This window comes from Rhinolophus sinicus, linkage group LG03 (genome assembly GCF_036562045.2).
Source record: "Rhinolophus sinicus isolate RSC01 linkage group LG03, ASM3656204v1, whole genome shotgun sequence".
Taxonomy (NCBI): domain Eukaryota; kingdom Metazoa; phylum Chordata; class Mammalia; order Chiroptera; family Rhinolophidae; genus Rhinolophus; species Rhinolophus sinicus.
This window is the reverse complement of record NC_133753.1, coordinates 107,861,864-107,888,968: the sequence shown is the minus strand read 5'-3', so window position 1 is coordinate 107,888,968 and position 27,105 is coordinate 107,861,864. Positions and strand designations below refer to the sequence as shown.

Genomic DNA, 27,105 nt, shown 5'->3' with positions numbered 1-27,105 from the left:
TGTTTGACATACTACACTCAGCACAATATCCTCCAGGTCCATCCATGCCACTGAAGATGGAAAGAACCCATTCCCTTCCATGGCTGAGCAATATTCCATTGTATATACATACCACCTCCTCTTTATTCATTCATCCATCAATGAACACCCAGGCTGCCTCCACATCTTGGCCATTGTAAACAATGCTGCAATGAACATATGGATTCACATGTCCACTTGCAATAGCATTTTGGGTTTCTTGATAATTACCCAGAAGTGGGGTTACTAGATCCTTATTTGTTTCTTCTTATAGCCTTTGTTTTAAAGTCTATTTTGTCTGGTATAATATTGCTGCCACAATTTTTTTGTTGTTTGTTTTCATTTTCATGAATTATCTTTTTCCATCCCTTTACTTTCAGTCTGTGTGTGTCTTTTGATATGAAATGAGTCTTTTCTAAGCAGCATATGTAAGGGTCTTGTTTTCTTATCCATTAAGCCCCCCCAGCTTTTGATTGGAGCATTTAATCCATTTACATTGAAAGTAATTGTTGATAGGTATGTAGTTATTGCCATTTTATTATTATTTTCTTTTTTCTTTCTTTCTTTCTTTCTTTCTTTCTTTCTTTCTTTCTTTCTTTCTTTCTTTCTTTCTTTCTTCTTTTCCTTCCTTCCTTCCTTCCTTCCTTCCTTCCTTCCTTCCTTCCTTCCTTCCTTCCTTCCCCCTTCCTTCCTTCACCCCTTCCTTCCTTCCTTCCTTCCTTCCTTCCTTCCTTCCTTCCTTCCTTCCTTCCTTCCTTCCTTTCTTTTTTTCTTTGTCTTAAAGAAGTTCCTCTAAGATTCCTTGTAATACTGGTTTGGTGGTAATGAACTCCTTTAGCTTTTTCTTATCTGAGACTCTTTTTCTATGTCCTTCAATTCTAAATAGCTTGGCTAAGTAATCTTGGTTGTCAATCCTTGGTTTTCATTGCCCTTCTGGCCTGCAAAGTCTCTGTTGAGAAATCAGTGAACAGTCTTATGGGAGTTCTCTTGTAGGTAACTAACTGTTTTTCTCTTGGTGCTTTTAAGATTCTGTCTTTGTATTTAACTTTTGGCATTTTAATTATGATGTGTCTTGGTGTGGGCCTCTTTGGGCTGATCTTGTTTGGGACTTTTTGTGCTCCCTGGGCTTGTATATCTATTTCCTTTGCCAGGTTAGGGAAGTTTTCCATCATTATTTCTTCAAAATAGGTTTTCAATTCCTTGCTCTCTCTTTTCTCCTTCTGGTACCCATATGATGTAAATTTTGGTACACTTGATGTTGTCCCAGAGGCCCCTTAAACTCTCCTCATCTTTTTGGATTGTTTTGGTTTTTGCTGTTCTGTTTGGGTGTGTTCTGCTACCTCATCTTCTAAATCACTGATTCAATTCTATGCTTCACCTAATCTACTGTTTTTCCCCTGTGATGTATTCTTCATTTCTGTTATTTATTGTTTATTTCTGACTGGTTTGTTTTTGTGTTTTCTATCTCCATTTTCATGCTTCCTATCTCTTTGTTGAAGTTCTCCCTGAGATCATTGAGCATCCTTATACCCAGCGCTTGGAGCTGTTTCTGGTAGATTGCTTGTCTCTATTTTGTTTAGTTGTTTGTTTGGAGCTTTGTTCTGTTCTTTTATTTGGGACATGTTTCTTTGCCTTCCCATTTTGGCTGTCTCTCTTTGTTTGTTTCTATGTATTAGGTTTGTTTCTATGTATTCTGGTCTTGGTAATGTGGCCTTATGTAATAGATGTCCTGTGAGGCCCAGTGGCACAGTTTCCCTCGTCACCAGAACCAGGTGCTCTAGGTGTGTCCCTTGTGTAAGTTGTGTGTGCACTCCTGTTACAGTTGAGACTTGATTGCTGTTTGAATATAATAGGACGGATTGGCCCTCAGGCTGAATGGTTGTGCGGACTGGTTGTGACTACAGTGGAGGAGCTGTGGTGCAGAGGCTGACCCTACAGAGCAGGGTTCACTTTAGCGGGGCTTTGGTGTCTTTCCAGTCTGATTTTTTGGTATGTCATCCTTGGAGGTAGCGGATGTTGCTCCAGCCCAGTCAGAAGCTGACCACTGGGCCTGCCATCCCCAGGGCCTCCTGACAGGGGATCTGCTGCAGGCCAAGTTCCGCTGCAGTTTGTGCCCTGACAAGGACCACCTGGCATCAGCCACAAAGCAATCCAGAGATGGCTACCACCTGCACTGTACTTGGAGGTGTGTTGAGAGGCCAAGCCACAAACCAAGGCTGCTAGTGTTGGGCATAGGGCTGCTCAGCCAAAAGTACAGGACACACCAAAGCCAGGTGCTGCTTGTTGGTGTTTTGTGGACCTTTGAGAGATTTTAGGAAAGTCACAGCATGAGCAGAGGTAGGCCATTTATATGGAAAAGACACTGGAAGCAGCTTGGGTGTCCAAACATTGGGTGGGGCATGGTTTCAGGGAATTGCTAGGGTGTGGCAGATGAAAGGTGATAGACAGTTTGATGGAGACCCAGATATGGTGTCTGCCTGTATCAGCATGCAGTGAAGGGGAGGGCTGAACATAGAAACAATGGCTTCCACCAGCTCCTCAGTCCGGGAGAGAGCTGCCCCTCCAGGCCTCAGCCTGATTTTAGACAATTCAATTCTTCCCCATATGTCCCTGGTGCCTTTGGAGCTGCATGGAGCTCAGAGCATGTGAGTCTGTCAGCAAATCGATGCGCAGGCCCTTTAAGAGGAGCGCCTGTGAAGGCAGCTGTCCTCTGTCTCACTTAGACACAATCTTTGCTGGTTTTCACAGCTAGAAGTTATGGGCACATCTCTCCCCGGCACTGAAACCCTGGTCTGGGAGGGGCTGGGACCCCTTACTCCTCAGAGAGGACCTCCACAGCTGAGATATACCTGCTGATTTTTAATGGGTACATGCAGGTGTGGGACCAGCCCATTCCGTGTGTCTACCCCTCCTACCAGTCTGAAGGTGGCTTCTTCTGTATGTCTGTAGTTGTAGGGCTTCAGTTCCGCTAGACTTCAGGTGATTCTCAATAATGGTTGTTCTAGGTTTTGCTGTAATTGATGTGGTCCTGAGAGTAGGTGAGCACGGTATTTACCTACTCTGCCATCTTGACCAGAAATCCTTGAAAATGAACTTAAAAAAAATTAAATTAACTAGGGTGGCATTGATTAATAACATTATATAAATTTCAAGTGTACAATTCTATAATGGACTGTCTGTATATTGCATTGTGTTCTTACTATCCAAAGTCTAGTCTCCTTGTATCACCATATATTTGACCCTCTTCATTCTCCCCCTACCTCTTTCCCCTGTGGTAACCACCCTTCTGTTGTCTGTGTCTCTGAGTTTGTTTGTTCATTCATTACTTTCTGTTTTATACTCTACATATGAGTGAAATAGTATGGTTTTTGTTCTTTTCCATTTGTCTTATTTCACTTAGCATGATACTCTCAAGATCCATTTATTTTTACATCACATTTAAGGGAGCGTTTAGCCTGTGCTTTTGCATTTTTCGGCAACTCAATGGATATTTCCTACGTTAGACCAGCAGTTTATTTTCATCTTCTATTTCTACTTTTGAATATGACTAGAATTAAACTGTTTAAAAAGATGGTGAATAATCACCTCTGGAAGATGACAGTATCTCCAATTCAGTAAACATAAATGCAGTGGTCAGACTTCGTTGCTCATCAGCACTTTGAGCAGAGTGTTTATTTCTTTGACAACCTCTTTTATGTAGAAGAGGCATCAGTGCTCACATATTCCAGTAAATGCAGGACTCAGCTTTGGGGCTAGCTGGACCTCACACTATGCCTCTGCCTTCTTGTTCTCAGCAAGTTGTACCCCACTGTACACCATGTGGTGTGACATAGCACTCAGCATTTTGTCCAGAACGTACCTTCAAAACAGAATTACATTGAAGGGAACACATGTGCACTATTGATGAGAGCATAAATTGCCACAATCACTATGGAAAACAGTATGGCAGTTTCTAAAAAAATTAAAAATAGAACTACCATAAGATCTAGCAATCCCACTTCTGGGTATATATTCAAAGGAAATAAAATCACAATAGCAAAGAGATATCTGCACCTTCACATTCATTGCAGCATTATTCACAGTAGCAAGGATATGAAAACAACCTCAGTGTCCGTCAGTAAACAAATGGATAAAGAAGTTGTGGGTCATATATACATGGAATATTACTCAGCCGGGGGGGGGGGGAAGAGAGAGAGAGAGAGAGAGAGAGAGAGAGAGAGAGAGAGAGAGAGAGGAATCCTATCATATGCTACAACATGGATGAACCTGGAGGGCGTTATGCTAAGTGAAATAAGTCAGACACAGAATGACAAATACTGCATGATCTTACTTATATGTGGAATGTAAAATAAATAAGTAAATACATTAATAAATAAATAAATAAAGTCAAAATCATAGTAACAGTGAGTAGAATGGTGGTTACGAGGGGCTGGAGGGTAGGAGAAAAGGGGAGATGCCAGTCAGAGGGTACAAACTTTCAGTTATAAGATGAATACGGTCTGGAGAACAAATGCGTAGCATGATGACTAGTTAATAATAATGTATTATATACTTGAAATATGCTAAAAATAATAAGTTAAAGAGTGATAAAAGAAAAACCAGATTTATATTCAGTTGTGACAAAAACAAATTTTACTTGTGGATCAAATTTGATGGCATGTGTAGCGGGTTTTGAGAGAAAAGACCCACATACAAAACCTTTGGCAAACATTACGGAGGATACGATCATGATTATAACATGGCCGTCAACAGCTGTAAAATGCAGCAGGGGCCACAGACACAAAAAAGTCTAACCTGATGCCCAATGAGGTCATAAAGGAGGAGCGTTCCTTGGTGAGCATTTGAACTGAATCTTGGAATATCAGTCTGGAAATCACTGTTCCTTGGGGTTCCCAGAAACCAGAACCATCTCCCCCATATTTATGAATTATTCTTGCCAATAAATAATGCACACTCATACACTTTGTTCATAAACATTAGATTTTCAGCCATCCCCTGCTCCCACAGTGATTGTAATTTTAGACATTCCAAAAAGGATCAAAATCTGTGAAGGACTGAGTTTGCCCGTGACCCAGAGCCACGTATGCTGGGATGACGAAGTTGACCAGTTCATCCAGACTGTATCCATATGTCTCCCTTCCTCAGAGGCAGGAACAGGATCTATTTAAGAAGATGCTAAGTGGGACTGAAGGGGAGAATCAAAACCTCCCCTCTGATACCCTCAAGGACAAACTGACACTGAACTGAAGGAGTAGGAACAGCCTCCTTCTCTGGTCTGTGTCCCCAGCTTGCTTTGACAGCTCTGTGAGGCTGGAGCTGTGGTGGATTCACTCTGCACCTTCCCCAGCACCCATGGGTTCAGCCCAGCACCCATCTGACAAGAGTGGGTGCTTAGTCACTGCCTGTCAGGTTCAAGAGGAAGGAATGAATAAGGATAGTTAGCACATGTAATATTCTGTGTCAAGCAGTTGACAATAATCCTAATAAGTAGGTGCTATTATTAACAAACCCATTTTGCAGATGAGGGCACTGAAGCACAGAGAGGTTAAGTAACTTGCCTAAGATCACACAGCCCATAAGTGGCAGAGCCAGGATTTGAACTGCATGGTCTGATTCAATTAGCCATGTTCTTAACCACACCACTACCCCAATCTATGCATATTATGGATTGATAAAAGTGGTGGAGCTGATGAAACACCTTGAGGGCAGAGCCAAGGAAGCGTCATTTTCTGGGTGTCCCAGAGTACCTCACACTGGGTAGCCAGTTCTCAAGGAACATTTCAGGTGCTGAGGGAAGTTGATGGGTCATTTGCTGAAACAAAAAGCTGAGAAGGACACTAATGTGGGTCCAGGAATTAGCTCAAAGCTCTAACTTCAGGACTTGGTCCCACAAACCAGGTCCTGGTTACTCTTTCAGATGATGACAGTACAGGCAAATGGACTTAGAGGAGAAATCCTGGAAATTAATTGCCCTTAGAAATCTCATCAGCAAATGAGGTAACTTGGTAATTTGGGGATCAAGAGTCATTTTCAGTAGGTATTTACTGTGGGTCCCAATGTGCATAAGGCACTGAGGACTTGGGGAGGACATGCATTCTCGCTTCTGTCTCTGAGAAGCTCCCAGTGAGATGGGGAGATGCAGGTTCATCTTTTATGCAGATGCCACCGTCGGCGGTGTCATTAGTTGGCCATGGTTGGTTGGTCCATCCCAGCCTGTGGAGGGCAGCTTCGCTTTCCCTACGGTGTGTCAGGCTGGCCACGAGCTGAAGAGGAGCATTCTGGTGAGATGGCTTCTGGCTGGAGGAACCAACTCCCTTTTGTGGCTGCAGGCCAGCCCACTGGCTTTGTGATTCTCTGGCGCATCAGGAGCGCTGCAGCAAAAGGCGCCAGAGGCCAGCTGAGCAGCAGCAGCAATTGTTCCTATGGAGAACTGCTACCTCCAGGGCCTTGCTCCTGTTGAGCTAAGAGTAAGTTCCAAGTAATTAAATGGATTGTGTTCTAAAGCCATTGTCACCATCAACTGGGACATCCTTGCGGAGAGCTCCTTGTAAGTCCCATAGTTGGCTTGGCAGCAAGATTAGCAATGTGTGTGTTGTGGGGTGCCCCTGCCCTGGTGTCTACTCTGTCTGGAGGGGACTGATGAGGGAGGGCACTCAACATATTTGGAAGTTCTTGTACGTGGGGTGCTAATTACTCTTTTTAAATCTGTGTTTGCCACCAATCACAGCTTTCATGCTGCTGGGACTGTCATGGCAACTAAAAGCATATCTGAAAAAAAAAAAGTCACTTTTTTGCATTTCTCCTATAATGACACAGGAAAGTTGTTTTCCTTTTTAACATAACATGATAACTGGATAGGAATAAAAAAGTATAGGTTTGTATGCAGCTTGTGTGGATAAGCAGGTGACGTAGTGTGTAAGAGAGTATGAGTGTGTATGTGTGTGTGTGTGTGTGTGTGTGTGTGTGTGTACCTAAAGACAAGAGGTGTTGGGGGATGTGTGTCTGAAGACAAGTGCTATTGTGTGGATATGCTATACCTGTGTTGTTTGATGAGACAAGGCTTCTGTCTTTCTTTCCACATGCAGGGAGCTGAGCCTGTCTCGTGTGACCTGAGATGGGACCGACAGATTTGTAACCATAATTTACAAAAATGATGACATTTGGACACAGCTCTTCAAGGCTTCATTCATGCTTCCTAAAGTCCTATCTTCTGAGTCCCATCTCCTATGGGTTGGCTCCTGGAGGAGAATACTCCCCAGGCTGGAAATGTAGCTCCAGTCAGAATCAAGAGGTTGGAAGCAGAGCAGGGAGCCTCTTCCCAGGATGTGATGTGCAGGGTCTGAGCCATGAGGAATGGGGACTGCTGGCTGTTGGGAGAGGCCACTTAGTGCGGCAGTGTGCAGCCAGCTCCCTGGGGCCAGCTTTCTCAGGCAAGGACTCCACCCATGATGACCAAGGCTCACTCTTTTCATCACCAACATTCTTCCAGTTAAACAATCTGTACTTCACATCTCTTGAGATTGTTTGTTTTCACTTCAATAATGAGAACAAATATTGATTGAATGTGAGTTCAGTAAGTGTTTATTGAGCGCCAATGATTGTAAGGTTGTCACTGCCTGGGCCCAGAGGCCACAGCGTGCATCTGACTTGCTCTCTGCCTGGAACTTTCTCAGTGCAGTGTAGGGGGAAGAGAGGGACAGAGATCGTGGACAACAGAAGTAGGCACAGATGATGGGTGCCTTAACCTGAGCTGAGTTGTAAAGGATAAGTAGGGGTTAACCAGAGGCTGGGGAGAGATGGTGACATCAAAGGGACCCAGGAGCTCCCTGTATTGGGGAAGCAAGTCTGGACTGGAGCTGGTAAAGGGACTGTAGTCTTGGATGCACTTTGCTTTGTCGGATGACATTGCCTTTGGATCGTGAGTAGCATCACAAGCTTAGGAGTTTGGCAAGAGTCTTCTCCATAAGACGGCTGTTTCTAACTCTGCCCCCAACTTTGTTTCTGTGGCTCTGTTGATGTCAACAGCAAAGAAACAAATCATGCTGGCACGAAACTGGGCCTTCTTGCAGGTTGCAGTCACGTTGGCGGCTATAGCTCTGTCTGAATCGCTTATACTACAGCAAGTCCCATGGGATTGTGAATGGAAAAGTACCTGTAAATATTAAGGTTGGTTTCAAAGGCACATTATTCGTTTATTGTGTAATACCCTCTGGTGACATTGAGGCCTTATAAATAACTAAACATCTGTCACAACTGTAATTATATTTGTGCCAGGATTGTGTTTCTACCATTGTCTTGTTTAAATAAGGAAGGACGGGAGGGTGTGAATTATTTAGGCAACTGACCTTTAGTAAATAATCACCCAGCACTATGCAGGCAGTAAGTTTCTGTCAACTTCTTGCAGAATCTCTGTCTCCGCTGACGTCCTCTTGATGTGCTCACAAATCTCTCTGAGAACATCGCCCTGGACCCCCGATGCGGCTGCCCGAGCAACCTGGAGAGGGAAAGCCTGAGAATGAGGAAAAAGGGGTCAGAGGAGCCCCTGGAGGGGGAGAGGAGCCACCGAGGAGCCAGGCCCCCGACTTCCCCACTTGGCAAGTCTTCTACCCCCAAATCCCCTCGGAGAAATGAGCTTTCTCATGTGTTTGCTCAGGACTTGATTGTTTTCTGCCCTCAGGTAGGGGGTAATGTGGGGGGTTGGGACCCTTTGCTGCCAAGTGATGGGGGGAGAGGATACCTATGGACAGGACATCTGGGAGGGGTCCTGAGAGGATGCATGTCCAAGCTGAGTACAGAGATTTTACTGTATGTTTTGATTCTGACAGGTTTCCATTGATTGTATTTGAGACGTGTGGATGGGTCCTCACCCATCCACCCATCACAGATGGCGTTGAAAGCTGAGTCTGTAAGGAACGGATTGGTATGGGGGGATGCAATAGTTATCATTTACAGAGTGCCTACTCTGTGGTAGCATGGAAGTGGGAGTGTTGCATAGATAATTTCAACTAATCCTTACAATAACCCGGTAAGGGTATTATTAACACCATTTTTACAAGAGAAAAGTAAGCAGACATTAATCAACTTGCTCCAGATCACACAGGCAAATATTTCTACCATGTCTCTGAATCCAAAACTGATATTTGTAACCACTAGACTACCCTGCCTCCTCACTTATAAGTGAGATACTCATTTCAGGGGGCGGGGTTTCAGATGTTACCAAACCACAGGCTTTCCTGGGTTTGATCCTGCTGTCTTTCTTTTCCTTGGAGGCATTCATGGCTGTAAAAACTCAAGAGGAATTCCAATTCTGAGTAGTTTTGTATAGAAGGAAATTTTGATCTGTGTGATGCTGGCATTGAGAAGTTGGTGTGTGTTGAGTCCTGTAACGGGTATGTTCAGACATGATATCCCTAAGGCTGTTGTAATGGGATTGCCAGCCTTCTCTGCCACCAACTCCTAATGAGTCTAAGTTTAGGCTAATGGGGGGTGGGAAGGAAGTAGAAATATTTCCGATGACTGTAGCTCCTGATTTTCAGCAATTTCTCCTGGAAGCTGGGGCTGGACTGCAGGCCCAGCACAGGATGCTATAAGGGTCTATTCCAGGGGTGTCCAAACTGCGGCCCGTAATCCATTTTTAATTGGCCCGCAGCAAATTCAAAAAATATATTTAGTTTACTTAAATAAACCAGATGAGGCAATATGTACTTCACCTGGAGTGAGTGGCCCAGTTGTTTGTGTATTTTACCGCATATGGCCCTTGGTGAAAAACGTTGAAAAAAGTTTGGACACCCCTGGTCTATTCAGAACTTTCTCCAACACAACCCATTGTTTGGGAACCAAAGGTGGGAGCTGACTAGATACCTGGCCCAGGGCATGCTGACCTGCATGGCAAACACTTCTCATTGACACTGAGGAAAGGTCTGGAAGGGCAACATGAAGCAGGAAGTGATGTCTGCTGTAGGGCAGGCTGACAGTGAGGTTCTTCTTGGGAAGGTAGGCCAGGGGCCAGAGCAACCTGGGCTGGGCCTCCCCATCTTACCTCACCACTTTCAACTGAGGAGCCCCGGTAGGAGGCATGGTCTAGTCCAAGGATGAAATTCCTGGTTGGCTTTTCCTCAGGCTGGGATAAGTGATAGCATGCTGGGCACTTGCCCTGGGAAAGGGGAGCATGTTGAAGAAAGGAAGTGAGGACGGGCTGACAAATGTTTCTGCATGTCCTATGGGGGCTGTAACAAATGACAAACATGGCTGAAGCTACAGAGGAAAAGGACAGTTTTCTACCTAGTGGATATGAAGATATCATACAGCAAACAGACAAAGACGTCTGATGGAGGAAAAAGACCCTTTTTGTTCAATATACCCCCAAATTAAAAAAAACATTTCCCCGTTTGTTCCTGTGACTTTAGGATTTAGAATTTTGGGGCCAGAATTGTGACAGGAATGAATTAGGCAATTTAATTTCTCCTGTATCTGTGCGTAGCAATAGCCCAAGTGGATTGAACTGCTTCTGCCAAGTCGTCTACTTTTCCTTGGGATATTAACTCCTTTTGGACCCCAGGCTGAGGGTCTCTAGGGCTCCTGGCTTGTTCCCATCACAAATTCACACCTGAGCCTACACAGAAACACAGATAACATACTTTGCTTGCTCCTTCCTTGGGAGCATACCCACACATTCCTCAAAGATTTCTTTGTGGGGTGAGCAGGAAGAGACAGCTAAAAAGAAGAAATGGGGTCATGGGAGGGAGTCCCTCTGTAGTCTCAGCACCGGTGGCTGGGCCTGGAGGGGAAGGCAACACAGTCCGTCTGGAACACATCCTCACGTCCGTTTCCAGCAGGGAGCGCTCTCAGAGTACATTGCCTCCCTGGCTTCAGTCCTTTGGCTGCGAACCCCCTTAAGACATAGTTCAGTATGGGGATGGGGATGAGCTTGCAGAGCATCAAGGGCCTCCTCAGATCCAAAGCCCTTAGGGCAGTTGCTGAGGTAGCTGTGCCTGGTGTGGGCAGGGGAGGCAAAATTATAAAGTAGGGAGGACTCTCCTAGACGTGTCCTATCTTCCCAAGTCATTCTCACACTTCCCGGTACCATTTTGGTTACAAATATCGAAGTCCAGTAGAGCCTCTCCTAAGTGAAAAAAGAAACATGTTAGTAAGACTTCAGGCAAGGTCTGGCGGGAGGTGTCCCATAGAATACAAGACCTCAGGGATGGCTGGACCAAGGGCCTAGAGAGATTTTGAAAACCCAAGAAAGCTGCCTGTCCACACCTCTCTGGTTTCTCTGTCCATGTGAAAATTATCCCTGTCAAAAAGCTTCCAGTTGGGCAGCTAGCCCCAACTGGCAATCAGTATTGTGTCAATTCCAAATTCCCCAGGAACAGATTCATTGCTGCCCACTCCTGATCAAATCAACAGTGTCCAGGGAAAGAGGGTCACAGGATATGAACATGGCTGCTCCCACTATAAGTATGTGCATGGAAAAAAAGAAGCAATGGCCAGAGAAGTTGCGCATCTCTTCACCCAAATTCCTTGAGATATTGGTTTTGTATTTCATTCTTGAAGTTGGTTGGCTATCCATTAGGTGCTGATAAGGTGCTTTGAGTTACAGCCTTTAGAACAAAGTGGATGCCTGAGACCCAGAGAAGTGAACTATCACTTGTGCAATGAGAGCACAGGGGTAGGTAAGGCTGACTGTGGCCCTGCAGTGAGTGTGGAGATAGACCTCACACAGAGGGCAGGGACAGAAGTAAGAACCGCTTCCAGTCCTCGTCCCAGCCAGACCTCCTTCTGCATGTCCCCCCAGACGATTGCAGAAACCCCTAGACTGCCTATTCCTATGTCTCTGCCAAGGTGTGGCCAGGCTTTCTCTTGCTGGTCTAGAGGAGACAACCTGTAGATGATGTCTTCCTTCTCTTCTACTTCATTCCCTTAAGAGTTTCAAAGGGCATAAAGCAATGTCAAGGCCCAGACTTGTCTCGGACCCACAAGGATACTGAGTCCTGAGCCTGGCGCTTGAAATGATGATCTTCCCCTTTTGTCCAGACTGTGAAATCTGCAGCTCTTCAGGTCAGCTGACTTATGGGTGGTCAGTAGACCCAAGAGGCCAGCTAGAAGAGTGTCCCCTGGGAATAGACAGGTGATCAGGTGCCTTCACCAAACTACAGCTAAGGAAACAACCCCACTACTATGGTGCTGCTCCAACCCAACCCTAAGGAAGCTTTTCTAATATCATGAGAAATGGAAGTGTACTATTGATATATGAGCTAAGAATAGCCCATGTTCCAAACAAAGTGTTTTTTAGTATTTTGAAATGAAAACGTGTAGACAAAGCAAGGAATTAGAAGGCATGACTCATTATTAGAGTCACCAAATTGCTGACTCTGAAAGCAATGGAAATTCAAAGGAATTTTTTCTCTCCCTATTTCTCCCTTCCACCCCTGTTCTGAATAGCTTATCAAGAGTCTCTACATAAATAGGGCTCATAAAGTACTCCATGATTTAAGGCCCTGCATAGTGAGAGGCAGAAGGAACTTAACCTTTATTGCCTAGTTACAAAGCTTGCCTCCCCAGCTCGACTGGAATCATCAACTAGGTCCCCATAGTCTGCCCATCATCCTTTCTCCTCCTCCTGTCTCTCTGCCCTGTCCCTCCCGGTATCCAGGGAATTCCATGGCCCACTATGGTACCTTCTCCTCCCTCTTTCCAGTGCCTGGCTTTGCTGGACCTTAGCAGACCCAACTCATCTGCCTTAACAAGGAGGTTTCATCAATGAGCATTAGCTCTAGGGGCTACGTACCAGGGGAGAGTGCGCACTGTATGGTATTGTACCATACACGGTATGGGATGTAGCCATGGGCACCTCCATCAACTCACTGGGTGGTCGCGGGCTCATTTGTGGGTTGAATGGAAGGGTTGGGCCTCATCAGTTGTGTTCAGTTTTTTGCTCACATAAGCCTTTCTAAAATAAGTCTTATGGGGAATCCAGTACGTAAAACAGAAAAGAGAGGACCTTCTGTTTGGAGCAAGGTGTGTGTGTGTGTGTGTGTGTGTGTGTGTGTGTGTGTGTGTGTGTGTGTGTATTTGTGTGTAGGAAGGTCCTCCAGGACCCCTGAGAGGAACAGCAAGATGTTTCACTTGAAGGGACTATTGGAAGACCTTCACAGCACAATTCCTTAAGAGTTATGTAATAATCTTACCTCTGATCTCTCCCTGCCATCACCTGCTTTCTTTTTGATCTATCCCACACTCCTTGAATACCTCTGCAGGTCGTTCAGTCTTAATCCCCCAAGTCTTGATGTCATATGGGGAAGCTCAGATGACTGTGTGGATGTCCAGGCAACATTTTTACCTCACGTTGCCTCAACTTCAACTCCAGTGACTTTCTTTGTCCTTGACTTTCAGTTCCATGGCCTCCACCTGGCTCTTGTTACCCTCCAGAGTACCCCGCCTCTGAGAGCTCACACTGCAGTACTCTTCTCTTTGATGACCTCCTCTACGGCTGTTTACCGTTTCAGGATGCATAGCATACTGAGAGAAGATCCCATACGGATGTGGGACATGGATAGTTGATCCTGCATACTCATAGCCTTCAGCTCCAACAGGCCTTTGGTGTGGCTCAGCACTTCTTTTAGTGCTCTGGTCTCCTCTCCCTTCACCAGGACTGTTTCAACCCCTACCCGCTCTTGTAAAAAATGATGTCACTGCCTCATTCACATAGAAAACAAGGTCGCAGGAAGAAACTTCTTCAACTTCCTGCCCGCCCTCTGTCCCCTTTCCTTCATTCATGTCCCTCTTCATTTCTCCCTGCCCATCCATGGAGGAGTGGGCCCTACCAGCCCAAGGACCATCTGTCACCTATGCTTGGACATCTGTGCCCTGCCACCTTCTCTTCAGGGAGTTTATTCCATCAATTGTATTTCCTCTGTTATTCTTCAACTTCTTGCTTCTTCCCCTAAGCACAAACATTTATTCGAATATCACTCATTTGTTTTGTTTGTTTTAAAGCCAGCATGAGAAAATTTCTTCAAGCTTCTTGAAAAAAATGCCTACACATGTTTTACATATTTCTTCACCTTTTGTTTACTTCTCACCCCTCACTGTGGTCTTGCCTCTGTTGTCATTAGTCCATTGATCCTATTCTGGCTAGAACAAGGGATAGTGTTAGAGCAGAAGAAGCAATGCCAAGGAATGGGCTAGTTGAAAATGTAGCTCATCATCAAAATTAATCTGGTGAGTTTACAAAATCTATACATGCTTATGGGCTCTGCTACTAGGTCAGAAGCTTTTCAAGTAGCACCCAGAAATCTGCTGCCCCTGGTTCCCTCCTCCCTAGGTCCTTCACTGATAGCCCTGTCTTATCCCCAGAAGCCCGCCATGAGGGTCTCTGCTGCCACGGTGCCACACCAGCAGCGTGCTCTGCTCACTCTTGTCACGTTGGTCCAATCTTTCCCCTTTCCCTTTCCTTGTCAGTTCCAGCCATCCAACTGGAAGTTCAGATGATCTTAGCTAAAAAAACTTTTAGTCACGCTTTCTCTCTTCTGGAGATTTTTCTGACCCTATCTCTTGGAAGTCTTCATTTCACCCAGGACCTGTTCAGATCCTTTGTGATTCTTCTAATGCAACGTGTTACAAATTGATGATCCTTAGAACATCAATGTAAATAAATAAATATCCTCTGAAAGTGCTTCATGGTTAGTAAAGTTCAGATGATGTTCTATGCTAGATTTACATCATGGAGATTATCAATATATATTAAAATGTTAGAGATGCCCTACAGCAAAGAATAGCTTATCTTTGTGTAACTCAGCTTTTCCAAACACAGTTTGAGCCAGGAACACTGGGTGTGAGTAAATGAGTGTGTGTGTAAGTAAAAGCCTAGAAACCACATAAGTGTCTATTTCTTTTTCTTAGGATAAACCTAGTTTTCAGGTCAATGCAAATGATAAGTAACTGACCTCCTCTGGGCCCAGTGAATGGTTACACCCGTTTTCATTCAAGCACCATTAATTGGTATGGCAGGGTCTGTGCTGGGTGTCACGGATAAAGGGATGAATAATCTCTTTCCTCATGCAGTTTATGAGCTCCTGGAAAAGATGGTTTAACACTCACCATAGCGTTTGTGTGTTAGGATAAATTCATACCCAGGAAGTGCCTAGGAACCTGTCAAGGGACACCAACACACACACACACACACACACACACACACACACACACACACACACCACATGCAGTGGTACAGCTCCAGGGTACATCATTCACTTATAAAACAAGACTATAATGTGAATGGTATGCCATGAATTTATGCAATATAATAGAACAGACATATATCCATCCAAATATCATAGTTTGTTGTTATTAATGTGGTCACATTTCTCCACAAATTTTTTTTCACTCAGCAATTTATTACCAACATTCTTTTCTATTGTGCTATGATGTATTTAGCCAGTCTCCCATTGATGGCTGTTTAGGATGCTCTGTTTGCTTTCACAAGCAGGGCTGCAGTGAGCATCCTTGTATATTTATCTTTATGAACTTATGCAAGTATATCTAAATATAAATTTTCTAGAAGTGAAATTTCTGGGTCAGAAAGTATACCTATTGTTTTCTTTTGCTAGATTTGCCAAATTGCTCCAGAATTATTGCACCAATTTACCCCAGAAGGGCTTCTAAGGACAGGGACACTGGAGTGGAGGGAAGGAGGAACAGAGGAGAAGGCTTGAAGATGATCATTAGTGGGGTGATGTGTCGCGTCCCACACGACAAGAGTTGTGGGGAGCGAGGAGGGCGGTGCAGGGTTAAGAAAAGACAGTAGTTAATAATAGATTATAAACAGGGCCAAGGGACCCCCAGTCTCAAGGACTGGATGCCCCGAATCGGGCCTATGCATTAGCTTTTTTTTTTTTTTTTGCAAATGGTAAGATTTTATTCTTTTTAGGGCCGAACAATATTCCATTGCATATATATACCACCTCTTCTTTATCCAATCATCTATTTTTTAAAAGTACCATGTTTTTATTTATTTATTTATTTATTTTTATTAGTTTCAGGTGCACAAAACAAAGTAATACTTAGACGTTTATCATTTATATCCCTCACACTGTGTCAACCCCCCACCCCCCATCCACTATCCCTCTGACATCGCACACAGCTATTACATTTCCACTGTCTCTATTCCTAATGCTGTACTCCGCTTCTTGTAAGTATATACATACATATATATATATATAAACTTGTAGTTGACATTCATTATTGTTCAGCTTCAGCTTCAGGTGTACAGTGCAGTGATCAGACCACATCATCCCTGAGGTGGTCTCCCTAATGAGAGAAGTGTCCATCGGATACCCTACAAAATCTTTACAACATTATTGATTACATTCCCCAAATTGACTTTCCTAACCTGGTGGCAATCTTGTGGTTACTGACTGCTTTCTAATCCCCTCACCTTCTCCCTTATTCTCACCCTCTCCCATCTAGCAATCCTCAGTTTTTCCTCTATGTCTCCAAACTGTTTCTGATTAGTTCATTCACTTATTCTCTTCTTTAGATTCCACATGTAAGTGAGATCATCTGGTATTTGTCTTTCTGTCTGACTTATTTCACTTAACATAATGTTCTCGAGGTCCATCCTATTAGTTAGGTGGGGAAGCAAAGGATATAAAGCTTGTCAATCTCAAGATCTGTGAATCCCACACATCATAATAGAAAACTGATTCAAGCCAATCACCCTTCCCTGCAGGCAACAGAACCATAAGTCTCAGGATGTATGTACCTCCCCAAGGGACAAAACCTATATGCATATGAATAGATGGAGAGCACATCATTGAATCACTTCCCCTGCAGGTTTTGGGAAGGAATGCAGCCACAGAGGCTGAGGCTTTTCTTAGCCTGGAGAAGGTGGGGGGCTGTGCCCACCTCTACGAACCCCCCAGTGGGTTCTTGTGTTGGTCCCCACTCGACTGCACCTGGCTGGAGTTGTCCCCACCATGGGAATCTTACTCATCATTGGCTGACCAGCCATCTTTCTGGGGCCAAACAGAGAGACACAAGTTTGTAAACACAAAGGTGAAGCACAAAGTCCCTGAAAGGATCTGTCTCACAGACTCTCCTTTCTTTAGGGGCAGGTACAAGGAGACAGACTGGTAGGCTGCTGCGTGGCCACAGTGGTGTCCCTTAGGAATGTGGGAGGGCATAGGATCAAGAACAGTCTTTATGAAGAAAAAATTTACATGCCAAGCCAAAGTGTAAATTGTAGTCTCCACAGAAAATATTACAAATGGTCTCAGTTAAGCAATTTTGATCATTTTCACCTTCCTGGAGATTCTCTGACACAATTTCTTGGAAATCCTCCTTTTATGCAGGATCCATTTACTTCCTACCAGATTCTTCTAATAAAACTTGCTACAAATTGATGCTCAACATCAATTTCAATAAGTATTCCTCTTATTAAAGGAGGAGGGGTAACCTGATTGAACCCAGGAACCTGATATCCCTGGAAGGGCTTTGGGCATTAGGACTCCATAGACCTGTCCTTCTGCATTTGCATGGGGTACAGAAATGGGCCAGAGTGTATCTAGCATCATAGGATAAGCAAGATACATGTTCATGCAATGTCCATTTCACCTCATGCCAGGCAATCTAAGACAGTTTAATATTAAATCAAAGCTTGATGTGTTATGGTACCCAATGCTAACTTTTAAGACAAAATGCTGGACTTCAAAAGTGGTTTCTTGCTTGCTGGGGGCTGTTTTGGCCTAATTCTCTATCATCAGAAGCCTTTTTATGAAAAAATTAGAATCACTGGGACAGGCCATATTCATCTAGTAACACTTCTGGTGTTTGTATCAAATGTTAATTGGGGCATTTTGCTCCTATTGAGAAATTGAGGTGGGGCAGGGGAGAGAGAGTGGAGTCCATATCCTAACAGACTTGCTATTAGCGGACAACCATATACAACAGCACTTTACCTCAAGTGTAGTAAGTCAGTCCTGCCCATTGCAGAGTCCAGAGGGAACTGAAGAGACACAATGGCCTCTCAGGCCCATTCCACCAGGTTCACCTCCTTCTGTTTCTCCCCTGGAGCCAAGTCCAATGCCCTGCCCGTGGTCCACACATGTGGCCACTACAGGAGCCTCTTCCTTCTGAACCTCTTATCTCTTAGTCCAGTTACTATTGCTTTGTAATAAACTGCCCCCAACTCGTAGCATAAACCAACAAACATCTTATGCTCGGGGAGTGTTCGGGTCAGGAATTCAGCGAGGACAGCTTAGTTTCCCTATGATGTCTAGTACCTCTGTTGGGAAGACTCAGATGTCCAGGTGTTGGAATTACTTGGTCACTTGTATGTTTGGTACCTGGGCTAGAATGGCTGAAGGATCAGCTCAGGTGGGAGCTGACCTATGGCTTCTCCGTGTGGCTTGTGCTTCTCACAGCATGGCATCTGGGTTGTAAGATGAGCATTTAGGAATGAACCTTTCAAGAGGATCAGCTGGGACCTGTTGGCCTTTTATGACTCTACCCTGTAAGCATCACTTCTGGTATATTTCAGCAGTCCAAATCCTCCTCGATTCAGGGGGTGGAAGCATGGGCAGCACGTATCAGTGAAAAAAGATTCAAAAAATTTAGGGACCATACTGTAAAACTCCCCTTTTCCTTCATGGATCCTGGATCCTCTGCCACCCACTCCAGGTAATGGACCTCTTTCAGCATCTTCTAGTTTCCTGCTTGTGGCGTGGTAGAAGAGGATGCTGGGGGGTCAAGATGAAGGACCTTTCCAGTCATTCTGAGAATCCCATGCATAGCTGGGAACATTATGTCAGAAAAGTGTTCTCTCCTTGAGTTATGCTCATCTAGCATGTGCCAGACTTCAGGAGGAGGAAGGACAGGTAGGAAAAGCCACGTTGGCACATATAGGAACTTTAGACACATGGACAGAGACAATAACCAGCACAGCTTTTCAGGAAAAGTAATAACTAAGCACATTCCAGGAGAGAGAGTGGTCACGCTGTGACATATCATTATGTAAGAGGTATATACCCCACACCTCTAGGGGGCTCTTAGTGAGTATAATTAATTGGGCCCTGGTCGCACAGACCTTTGATGTGACTTATTTAAGGGAAAGCAGTCACTGGTTCCACTGTACTGCTGTTACTCAAATGTCGGCCGCACTCCTCTCCCAGGGTCATCTTCTCATTTTATGTTTGTGGTAAACAACTGGTCCTCAGATGTGTACCTGAGTCAATCCACCCTGCAGCTGACTCTGGTTCCTTGCTACCACCTATGGGCTCAGTACCATCTTAGCCCTCTGCAATCTTACTTCCGGTCCATACCTGGGACTCTGGGAGCACTATCTTCTCAAAATGCAGCAGCCACCAAGTCCGCTGCCTCTGGGAGGATGGGGGTTGCTGAAGAGAAAGCTGTTTCTTTTTCTGTACTCTCTTTCAATTCCCCACAACTCCAAAAACACACAGCAGATGGATATAAATCATAGATTCTACTTAAGTCTTGGGAATAACTGGAAAATTTCATTGTATGAAAAAATTATAATATACAAAGACATCTTTTTAGAGTCAGAAAAAATAAAAATATTTTTAAGGTGTATTACCATGCATAGATCCCTTTGGCAGTCTGGTCAAGTCTCTGAATTATATTTTAAATGCATGAAATAGAATAATGTAACAACAAAGGAAATCAATTATATTTAAGTACAGTATCAAAATATTAAAAAAACCAAACGTGTGATATGTTAATACATGTGCTTCTTTGTTGATGTGTTAAATAATAAGATCTAGCAGTGGATGTAATAACCATCATAATTTTGAAGTACTGTAGTGATAAGCATAAACAACATTGTGAAATAATGTGCGAAGACTGTAACCTGATAGGAATAGATTAGTGGCAAAGTCACAGTACTGCTTATTGCACCATGACTTGTGGCTTGTGCTCATAATTGGAAAAAAAAAATACTAGATTCCATTTACAGGTTTTTGGAAATAAAGGTATATTCTTTTCCATCCAAATTCATGGAGCTCTTGAATCCTATTCTCCGGCCTCCAAGGTATGTCTGGAACCTGTCTAGTGTGTTTCTTAGCTGTTTCCAGCCTCGGGGCAGCCTGCTCTTTCATTTCTAAGGTCCAGTGCTTCTTTCATCTGGCCTTCCCAGGGAAAATCTCCATTCCTTTTAGGAAACGATCCCTGCTGTAGGACCCATCTCCCTCTGACTTCCTCTCTCACTGGGACTATCCATAGAACTCAATATATCTTGTCAGTAGACAATAGGAATACTATTTTGGCAAGTATTATACTGATGCATGTTAATATCAAGGCTAAGCCCAAGTCGAGAGACTTCTTATCCCAGAGCAGGACAACAGGTCTTGACTTCTTAGGGAGAGAGGAGGCTTCAAAGCCAACCTTCCAGGCAAAGAAAACTTGCAAGATTAAAGGCTACCAAGGAAGATTCAGACCTCTGAATTCTTCTCCTATTGTAAAGAAGATCCCTCTGCCACCTTTCACATTTAATGGTGAGGCTGGAGCCAGGAAGAAGGAGTATACAACATAGGGGAACTAAAGGGACTTCTGTCCATTTTCTGGTGACAGGTTAGAGGGAGAAGGACAGATAATAAAAAGTAGGAGAATTGGGACGATGTTCTGCTTCCACCTCTTTTGCCTGGCACCCAGAGATAGGGGCTCCCACCTCACCCCTCCATGGGGACTTTGGGAGCCCATCAGATAGGGCACCTGCCCCCAAGATGCTGCAACTCATGTAGTTAACTGTGTAGGGAGTGGAACAAGACGACTCCCCAAGTCTTGCTGTGGGGCAGACACTGGATGAAGAGCTTGCTAGTCTGATGTGTAGGCACAAAAGGTATCCCCAGAGCAGAGGGTGGATGTTCTTCTTCCTGGCTAGACCTGGACAGAAGGCAAAGCTGAGACCCAGGGATGTGGAGCCAAACAGGAAGGGCAGATACCAGGGCTCCTGAAAGCATTGCACAAACTAGAAGAAGGAACCCAAATCGCCAGTTCTAAACTTCAGGTTTGGAGGCCAGCAGGATACCTGTGACCATGTGACAAAACACAACATCCTGGGAGACAATATGAGAGACTCAACATTCCTTAAAAAAACTTCATTTTTTGGGAACATTTTTAGATTTACAGAAAAATTGAGAATCTATTACAGAGTTCCCATATACCCAACTCTCAATTTTCTCTATTAGCATTTCACATGAATATGTTACAATTAATGTACTAATATGGATACACCATTATTAACAAAGGTGCATACTTTATTCAGATTTCCTTAGGTTTCATCTTTTTTCTTTTCATCATTTTTCTTTCCCAGGATCTAATCCAGAATATGACATTACATTTAGTAGTCACATCTCCTTAGGCTCCCCTCACCTATGATAGTTTCTTAGACTTTCCACGTTTTTGGTGACCTTAAAGTTTTGAGGACTACTGGTTAGGTATTTTGTAGACTGTTCCTCAGTTGGGATTTGTCTCATGATTAGACTAGGGTTATAGGTTTTGGGAAAGAAGACTACAGAAGTAAAGTGCCATTTTCATTACATCACATCAAGGCTACATACTATAAATGTGACATTACTGTTGACCTTGATCACCTAGCTGAGTTAGTGTTTGTCAGGATTCTTCACTGTAAAGTTACTCATTTCCCCCTCTTTCCATACTGTGCTCTTTGGAAGGAAGTCATTACACACAGACTACACTTCAGAAACAAGGACTTATTCTCCATCTACATGAGGGCAGAGTATCTACATAGATTATTTCGAATTCTTCTGTGCAGGAGGTTTTGTCTCTTCTTCCTTATTTATTCATGTAATCATGTATATACATACATGTGGACTCATGGATATTTATTTTATATTTTGGGCAATTATCCAATACAACTTTACTTGTTTTGTTGCTCAAATAGTTGTAGCCTTGGCCATTGGGAGCTCTTGGCTCCTGTGTTTTGAGCACTTCCTTACTTTCTGGCACCACGAGATGCTCCAGACTCATCTGTGATTTCCTGCCCAAGTCTCTGGGCCTCGTTTCTTTTATTAGAGAATGGTATTAGAAACCAAGATCTGAGCATGATGTGTAATTGTTGCTACTGAGGTACTGTTGCTTCTAGGCCCTCTCGGTTGACAGAACAAGGAAGAAATATATATGTATGTATTAAGCTATGTATATGCACATATCGAAACATATTTCTATAGGTAACCATCTGTACCTGGAAAAAGGTAAACACCAGATTATACTGATGTCTTCAACTCTAATCCATTACCACAAGAACCATTCTAGCATCTTCCCCTTTCTTATCTGTAAACTCCCACTCCAACAGTGAGAAAGCCAGCTCCCACTATCCACCATCCATTTACAGTTGGCCCTTGAACATTGTGGGGCTTCAGGGTTCTGGCCCCTATGTGGTTGAAAAATCCATGGATAACTTTTTAAATAGATTTTTATTTTTCAATTATAGCTGATATACAATATTATATTAATTTTCAGTGTACAAAATAGTGATTAGACATTTACATAACTTACAAAGTGATCACCCTGATAAATCTAGTATCTCTCTGATGCCATACACAGTTATTACAATATTATTCACTATATTCCCTATGCTGTATCCCATTAGTATTTTGTAACTACAGATTTGTACTTCTTAATCTCTTCCCCCTTTTCATCCATCCCTCAAACCCCTCCCATCTGGCAACCATCAAAATGTTCTCTGTATTTATGAGTTTGTTTCTCTTTTGTTTGTTCATTTTATTTTGTTCTTTAGATTCCACATATAAGTGAAATCATATGGCATTTGTCTTTCTCTGTCTGACTTACTCCACTCAGCATAATGCCCTCTAGTTCCATCTAAGTTGTTGCAGATGGCAAAATTTCATTATTTTTTATGGCTGAATAATACTCCATTGCATATATGTACCACCTCTTCTTTATCCATTCATCCACTGATGGATACCCAAGTTCCCTCCACATCTTGGCTATTGTAAATAATGCTGCAATGAACATATAGATACATATGTCCCTTCCAGGTAGTATTTTGACTTTATTCAGATAAATGCCCAGAAGTGGGATTACTGGGTCCTTCTTTGTCTCTTGTTATAGTCTTTGTTTTAAAATCTATTTTGTCTGGTATAAGTACTGCTACCCCAGCTGTTTTTTTTTTTCTGTTACCATTTTCATAAAATATCTTTTTCCATCCCTTTATTTTCAGTCTGTGTGTGTCTTTCAATCTGAAGTGAGTCTCTTGTAGGCAGCATATGTAAGGGTCTTGCTTTCATATCCATTCAGCCACCCTAAATCTTTTGACTGGAGCATTTAATCCATTTACATATAAAGTAATTGTCTATAGATATGTAGTTATTGCCATTTTATTATTCATACTTTTGATCTTTTTTTTCCTTCTTCTTCTTAAAGAAGTACCCTTAACGTATCTTGTGATCCTGATTTGGTGGTGATGAACTCCTTTAGCCTTTTTTTTTTTTTTTGGTCTCGGAAGCTCTTTTTCTGTGCTTTCATTCTAAATGACAGCTTTGCTCAGTAGAGTAATCTTGGTTGTAGGTCCTTGGTATTCATCACTTTGAATATTTTCTGCCAAACACTTCTGGCCTGCAATTTTTTTGTTGAGAAATCAACTGGCAGTCTTATGGGAGCTCCCTTGTAGGCAATTAACTGCTTTTGTCTTGCTGCTTTTAAGATTCTCATTTTGTGTTTAATCTTTGGCATTTTAATTATGATGAGTCTTGGTGTGGGCCCCTTTGGGTTCATCTTGTTTAGGACTCTCTGAGCTTTGTAGGCTTGTATGTCAATTTCCTTCCTCAGGTTAGAGAAGTTTTCCATCATTATTTCTTCAAGTAGGTTTTCAATTTCTTGATCTCTCTCTTCTCCTTCTGGTACCCCTATGATGCTAATGTTGGTACACTGGATGTCCCAGAGGCCCCTTAAACCATTTTCATTTATTCGGATTTCTTTTTCTTTTGCTGTTTGATTCGGTGTTTCCTACTACGTTACCTTTCAAATTGCTGATTCAGTTCTCTGCTTCATCTAATCTACAGTTGATTCTCTCTAATGTATTCTTCATTTTGGTTATTGTATTCTTCATTTCTGAATGGCTCCTTTTTATATTTCTGTCTCCATTTTTATGCTTTCAATCCCTTTGTTGAAGTTCTCCCTGAGATCACTGAGCATCCTTATAACCAGTGTTTGGAACTTCACATGTGGTAGATTGCTTGTTTTCATTTTGTTTGGTTCTTTGTCTGGAGCTTTGTTTTATTCTTTCATTTGGTACATGGTTTTTTATCTCCCCATTTTGGCTGCCTCCCTGTGTTTGTTTCTATGTATTAGGTAGAGCTGCTAATTCTCTTGGTCTCAGTAGAGTGGCCTTATGTAGTAGGTGACCTGTGGGGCCCAGTGGCACAATCTCCCTGGTCACTTGAGCCAGTTGCTCCAGTTGTGTCTCTTGTGTGGGTTGTATGTGTCCTTCTGTTGTAGTTGAGACTTGGTTGCAGTTTACATTTAATAGGATGATTTGTTGTGAGGACTGGCCATAATTATAGTGGAGGAGCTGTGGTGCAGGGGCTGACCCTATGGATCAGGATTTGATTTGGCATCACTCTGGTGCCTGCTCAGTCTGCCCTTTGTGTCATTTATGGAGGTGGTTGAGTGATGGTCTGGTGTAGTCTGAATCTGGTACCTGGGTGTGTTGGTTATGGGACCTCTTGGGAGGGACTTTGTTCCAGGTCGAGGTCAACCACTGCCCAGGGCCACTTGGTATGAACTACAAAGTAATCTGCAGATGATTGCTACTAGTGGAGGGTTTGAGACTGCTTAGCAAGAGGTACAGGGCACACTGTTACCAGATGCTCCTTGTTTGGGGTTTGTGAATCTGAGAGATTTTAGGAAAGTCTACAGCATGAGCCAAGACAGGCTGTTTGTATGGAAAATCCACTGGAAGTGGCTTGGGTGGGCCCAAATGTTGGATAGGGTGGGAACTCAGGGAATCACCAGGGCTGGAGGAAGGAATTGTTGTAGCTAGGTTGATGAGGACTCAGGTAAGGTGCCTGCTTACGTCTACATACTGGGTGCAGGGAGGGCTATACAAAGGAACTATGGCATCTGTCTGGGAGAAAACTGCCCCTTCAGCCCTTGCCCCGCAGCCATACAATTCAGTTCCTCCCTGTATGATCCTGATGCCTTGCAATCTGCTGCCCCAGTGCTGGAGCTCAGAGCAAGTGAGTCCATCAGCAAGTAAGTCTATGCACAGGCCCTTGAAGAGGAGCAACTGGGACTCCAGCTGCCCTTTGTCTCACTCAGCCACAATCTCCACTGGTTTTCACAGGCAAAAGTTGTGGGGACTTTTTTCCTGGAATTGGAACCTTGGGCTGGGGAGGCTGTATGGATTTGGAACCCCTTGCTTCTCACAGCAGACCTCCACCATTGAGATAGCCCTCTTGATTTTTTTAAATTAAAGTTTATTGGGGTGACAACTGTATACCCTCCTGATTTTTAACTGACACAAGTGGGTATAAGACCAGCCCATTCTGGTCTCCACCCCTCCTACAATTCTTGGTGTATCTTTACCTGTATGTCCTTAGTTATAGGACTTCTGTTCAGCTCGACCAGGTGATTCTCAATGATAGTTTTCTGTAGTTTAGTTGTAATTTTGATGTGTTATTAAAGGAGGCAAGCATAGCAATTTCCTACTCTGCCATCTTGACAAGAAGACCTCCACATATAACTTTTGACTCCCCAGAAACTTACCTATTAATAGCCTACTGTTGACCATACTGATAACATAAGCCATTGAACAACATCTATTTTGTATGTTATTCTTGTATTATTCTTATAATACTATGAATACTGTATTCTTATAATACTGAGCTAGATAAAAGAAAATGTTATTAAGAAAATCATAAGGAAGAGAAAATTCATTTGTATATTTATTGAAGAAAACCCATTATGAGTGGACCCATGCAGTTCAAACCTGTGTTGTTCAAGGGTCAACTGTACTTAATTGTTTAATTGCAATATGGATGTATAGTATATCAGAATTGATAACACATACATTAGTAGGAAACAACTTTATCAACTAAAATGCTTATGTATATTTCCTTTCCCTTTAGTTTTACAGACTCCATTCATTTCTAAAGTAACTTATGTCAGCCCTCCCCCACATCACTCCCTTTAATGAGCTTGTTTCATATATTTGCAATACAGATTGATTTGTCACATTCTGTATTCCATCCTGGGATTCTACTGACCTAAATGATTTTTTTTTATTTTATTAAATTTATTGGGGTGACAATTGTTAGTAAAATTACATAGATTTCAGGTGTACAATTCTGTATTACATCATCTATAAATCCCATTGTGTGTTCATCACCCAGAGTCAGTTCTCCTTCCATCACCATATATTCGATCCCCCTTACCCTCATCTCCCACCCCCCACCCCCCGCCCCCCTTACCCTCTGGCAACCACTAAACTATTGTCTGTGTCTATGAGTTTCTGTTTCTCATTTGTTTGTCTTGTTCTTTTGTTGTTTTGGTTTATATACCACATATCAGTGAAATCACATGGTTCTCTGCTTTTTCTGTCTGACTTGTTTTGCTCAGCATTACTCTCTCAAGATCCATCCATGTTGTCACAAATGTTCCTATATCATCTTTTCTTACTGCGAATAGTATTCCATTGTGTATATATACCACAACTTCTTTATCCATTCATCTATCGAAGGACATTTTGGTTGTTTCCATGTCTTGGCCACCGTAAACAAAGCTGCAATGAACATTGGAGCACACGTGTCTTTATCTCTAAATGTTTTCAGATTTTTGGGTAGATACCCAGGAGAGGGATTGCTGGGTCATATGGCAATTCTATTCGTAATTCTTTGAGAAACCTCCACACTGCCTTCCATAACGGCTGCACCAGTCTGCATTCCCACCAACAGTGTATGAGGGTTCCTTTTCTCCACAGCCTCTCCAACATTTGTTACTATTTGTCTTGTTGATGATAGCCATTCTGACTGGGGTGAGGTGATATCTCATTGTGGTTTTGATTTGCATTTCTCTGATGATTAGTGATGT

General features: G+C 43.1%; 1 protein-coding gene across 10 annotated transcripts in view; it reads left to right on the top strand.

Moving 5' to 3' along the window:
* The window catches only part of CALN1 (calneuron 1), a 631,046-nt gene that overhangs the window by 46,983 nt on the left and 556,958 nt on the right, over window positions 1-27,105 (top strand). For 7 of the 10 annotated variants that reach the window (XM_074328468.1, XM_074328467.1, XM_074328464.1 and 4 more), the window contains one exon: window positions 8,423-8,612. The exons of 1 other annotated variant lie outside the window; for it this stretch is intronic. In XM_074328468.1, the coding sequence (XP_074184569.1) occupies window positions 8,494-8,612 (119 nt within the window). In that variant the 5' untranslated portion in view covers window positions 8,423-8,493. Of the gene's footprint in view, window positions 1-8,167; window positions 8,185-8,422; window positions 8,696-27,105 lie in introns of those variants that run through there. 2 more of the 10 variants (XM_074328463.1, XM_074328471.1) reach the window with 2 other exon arrangements.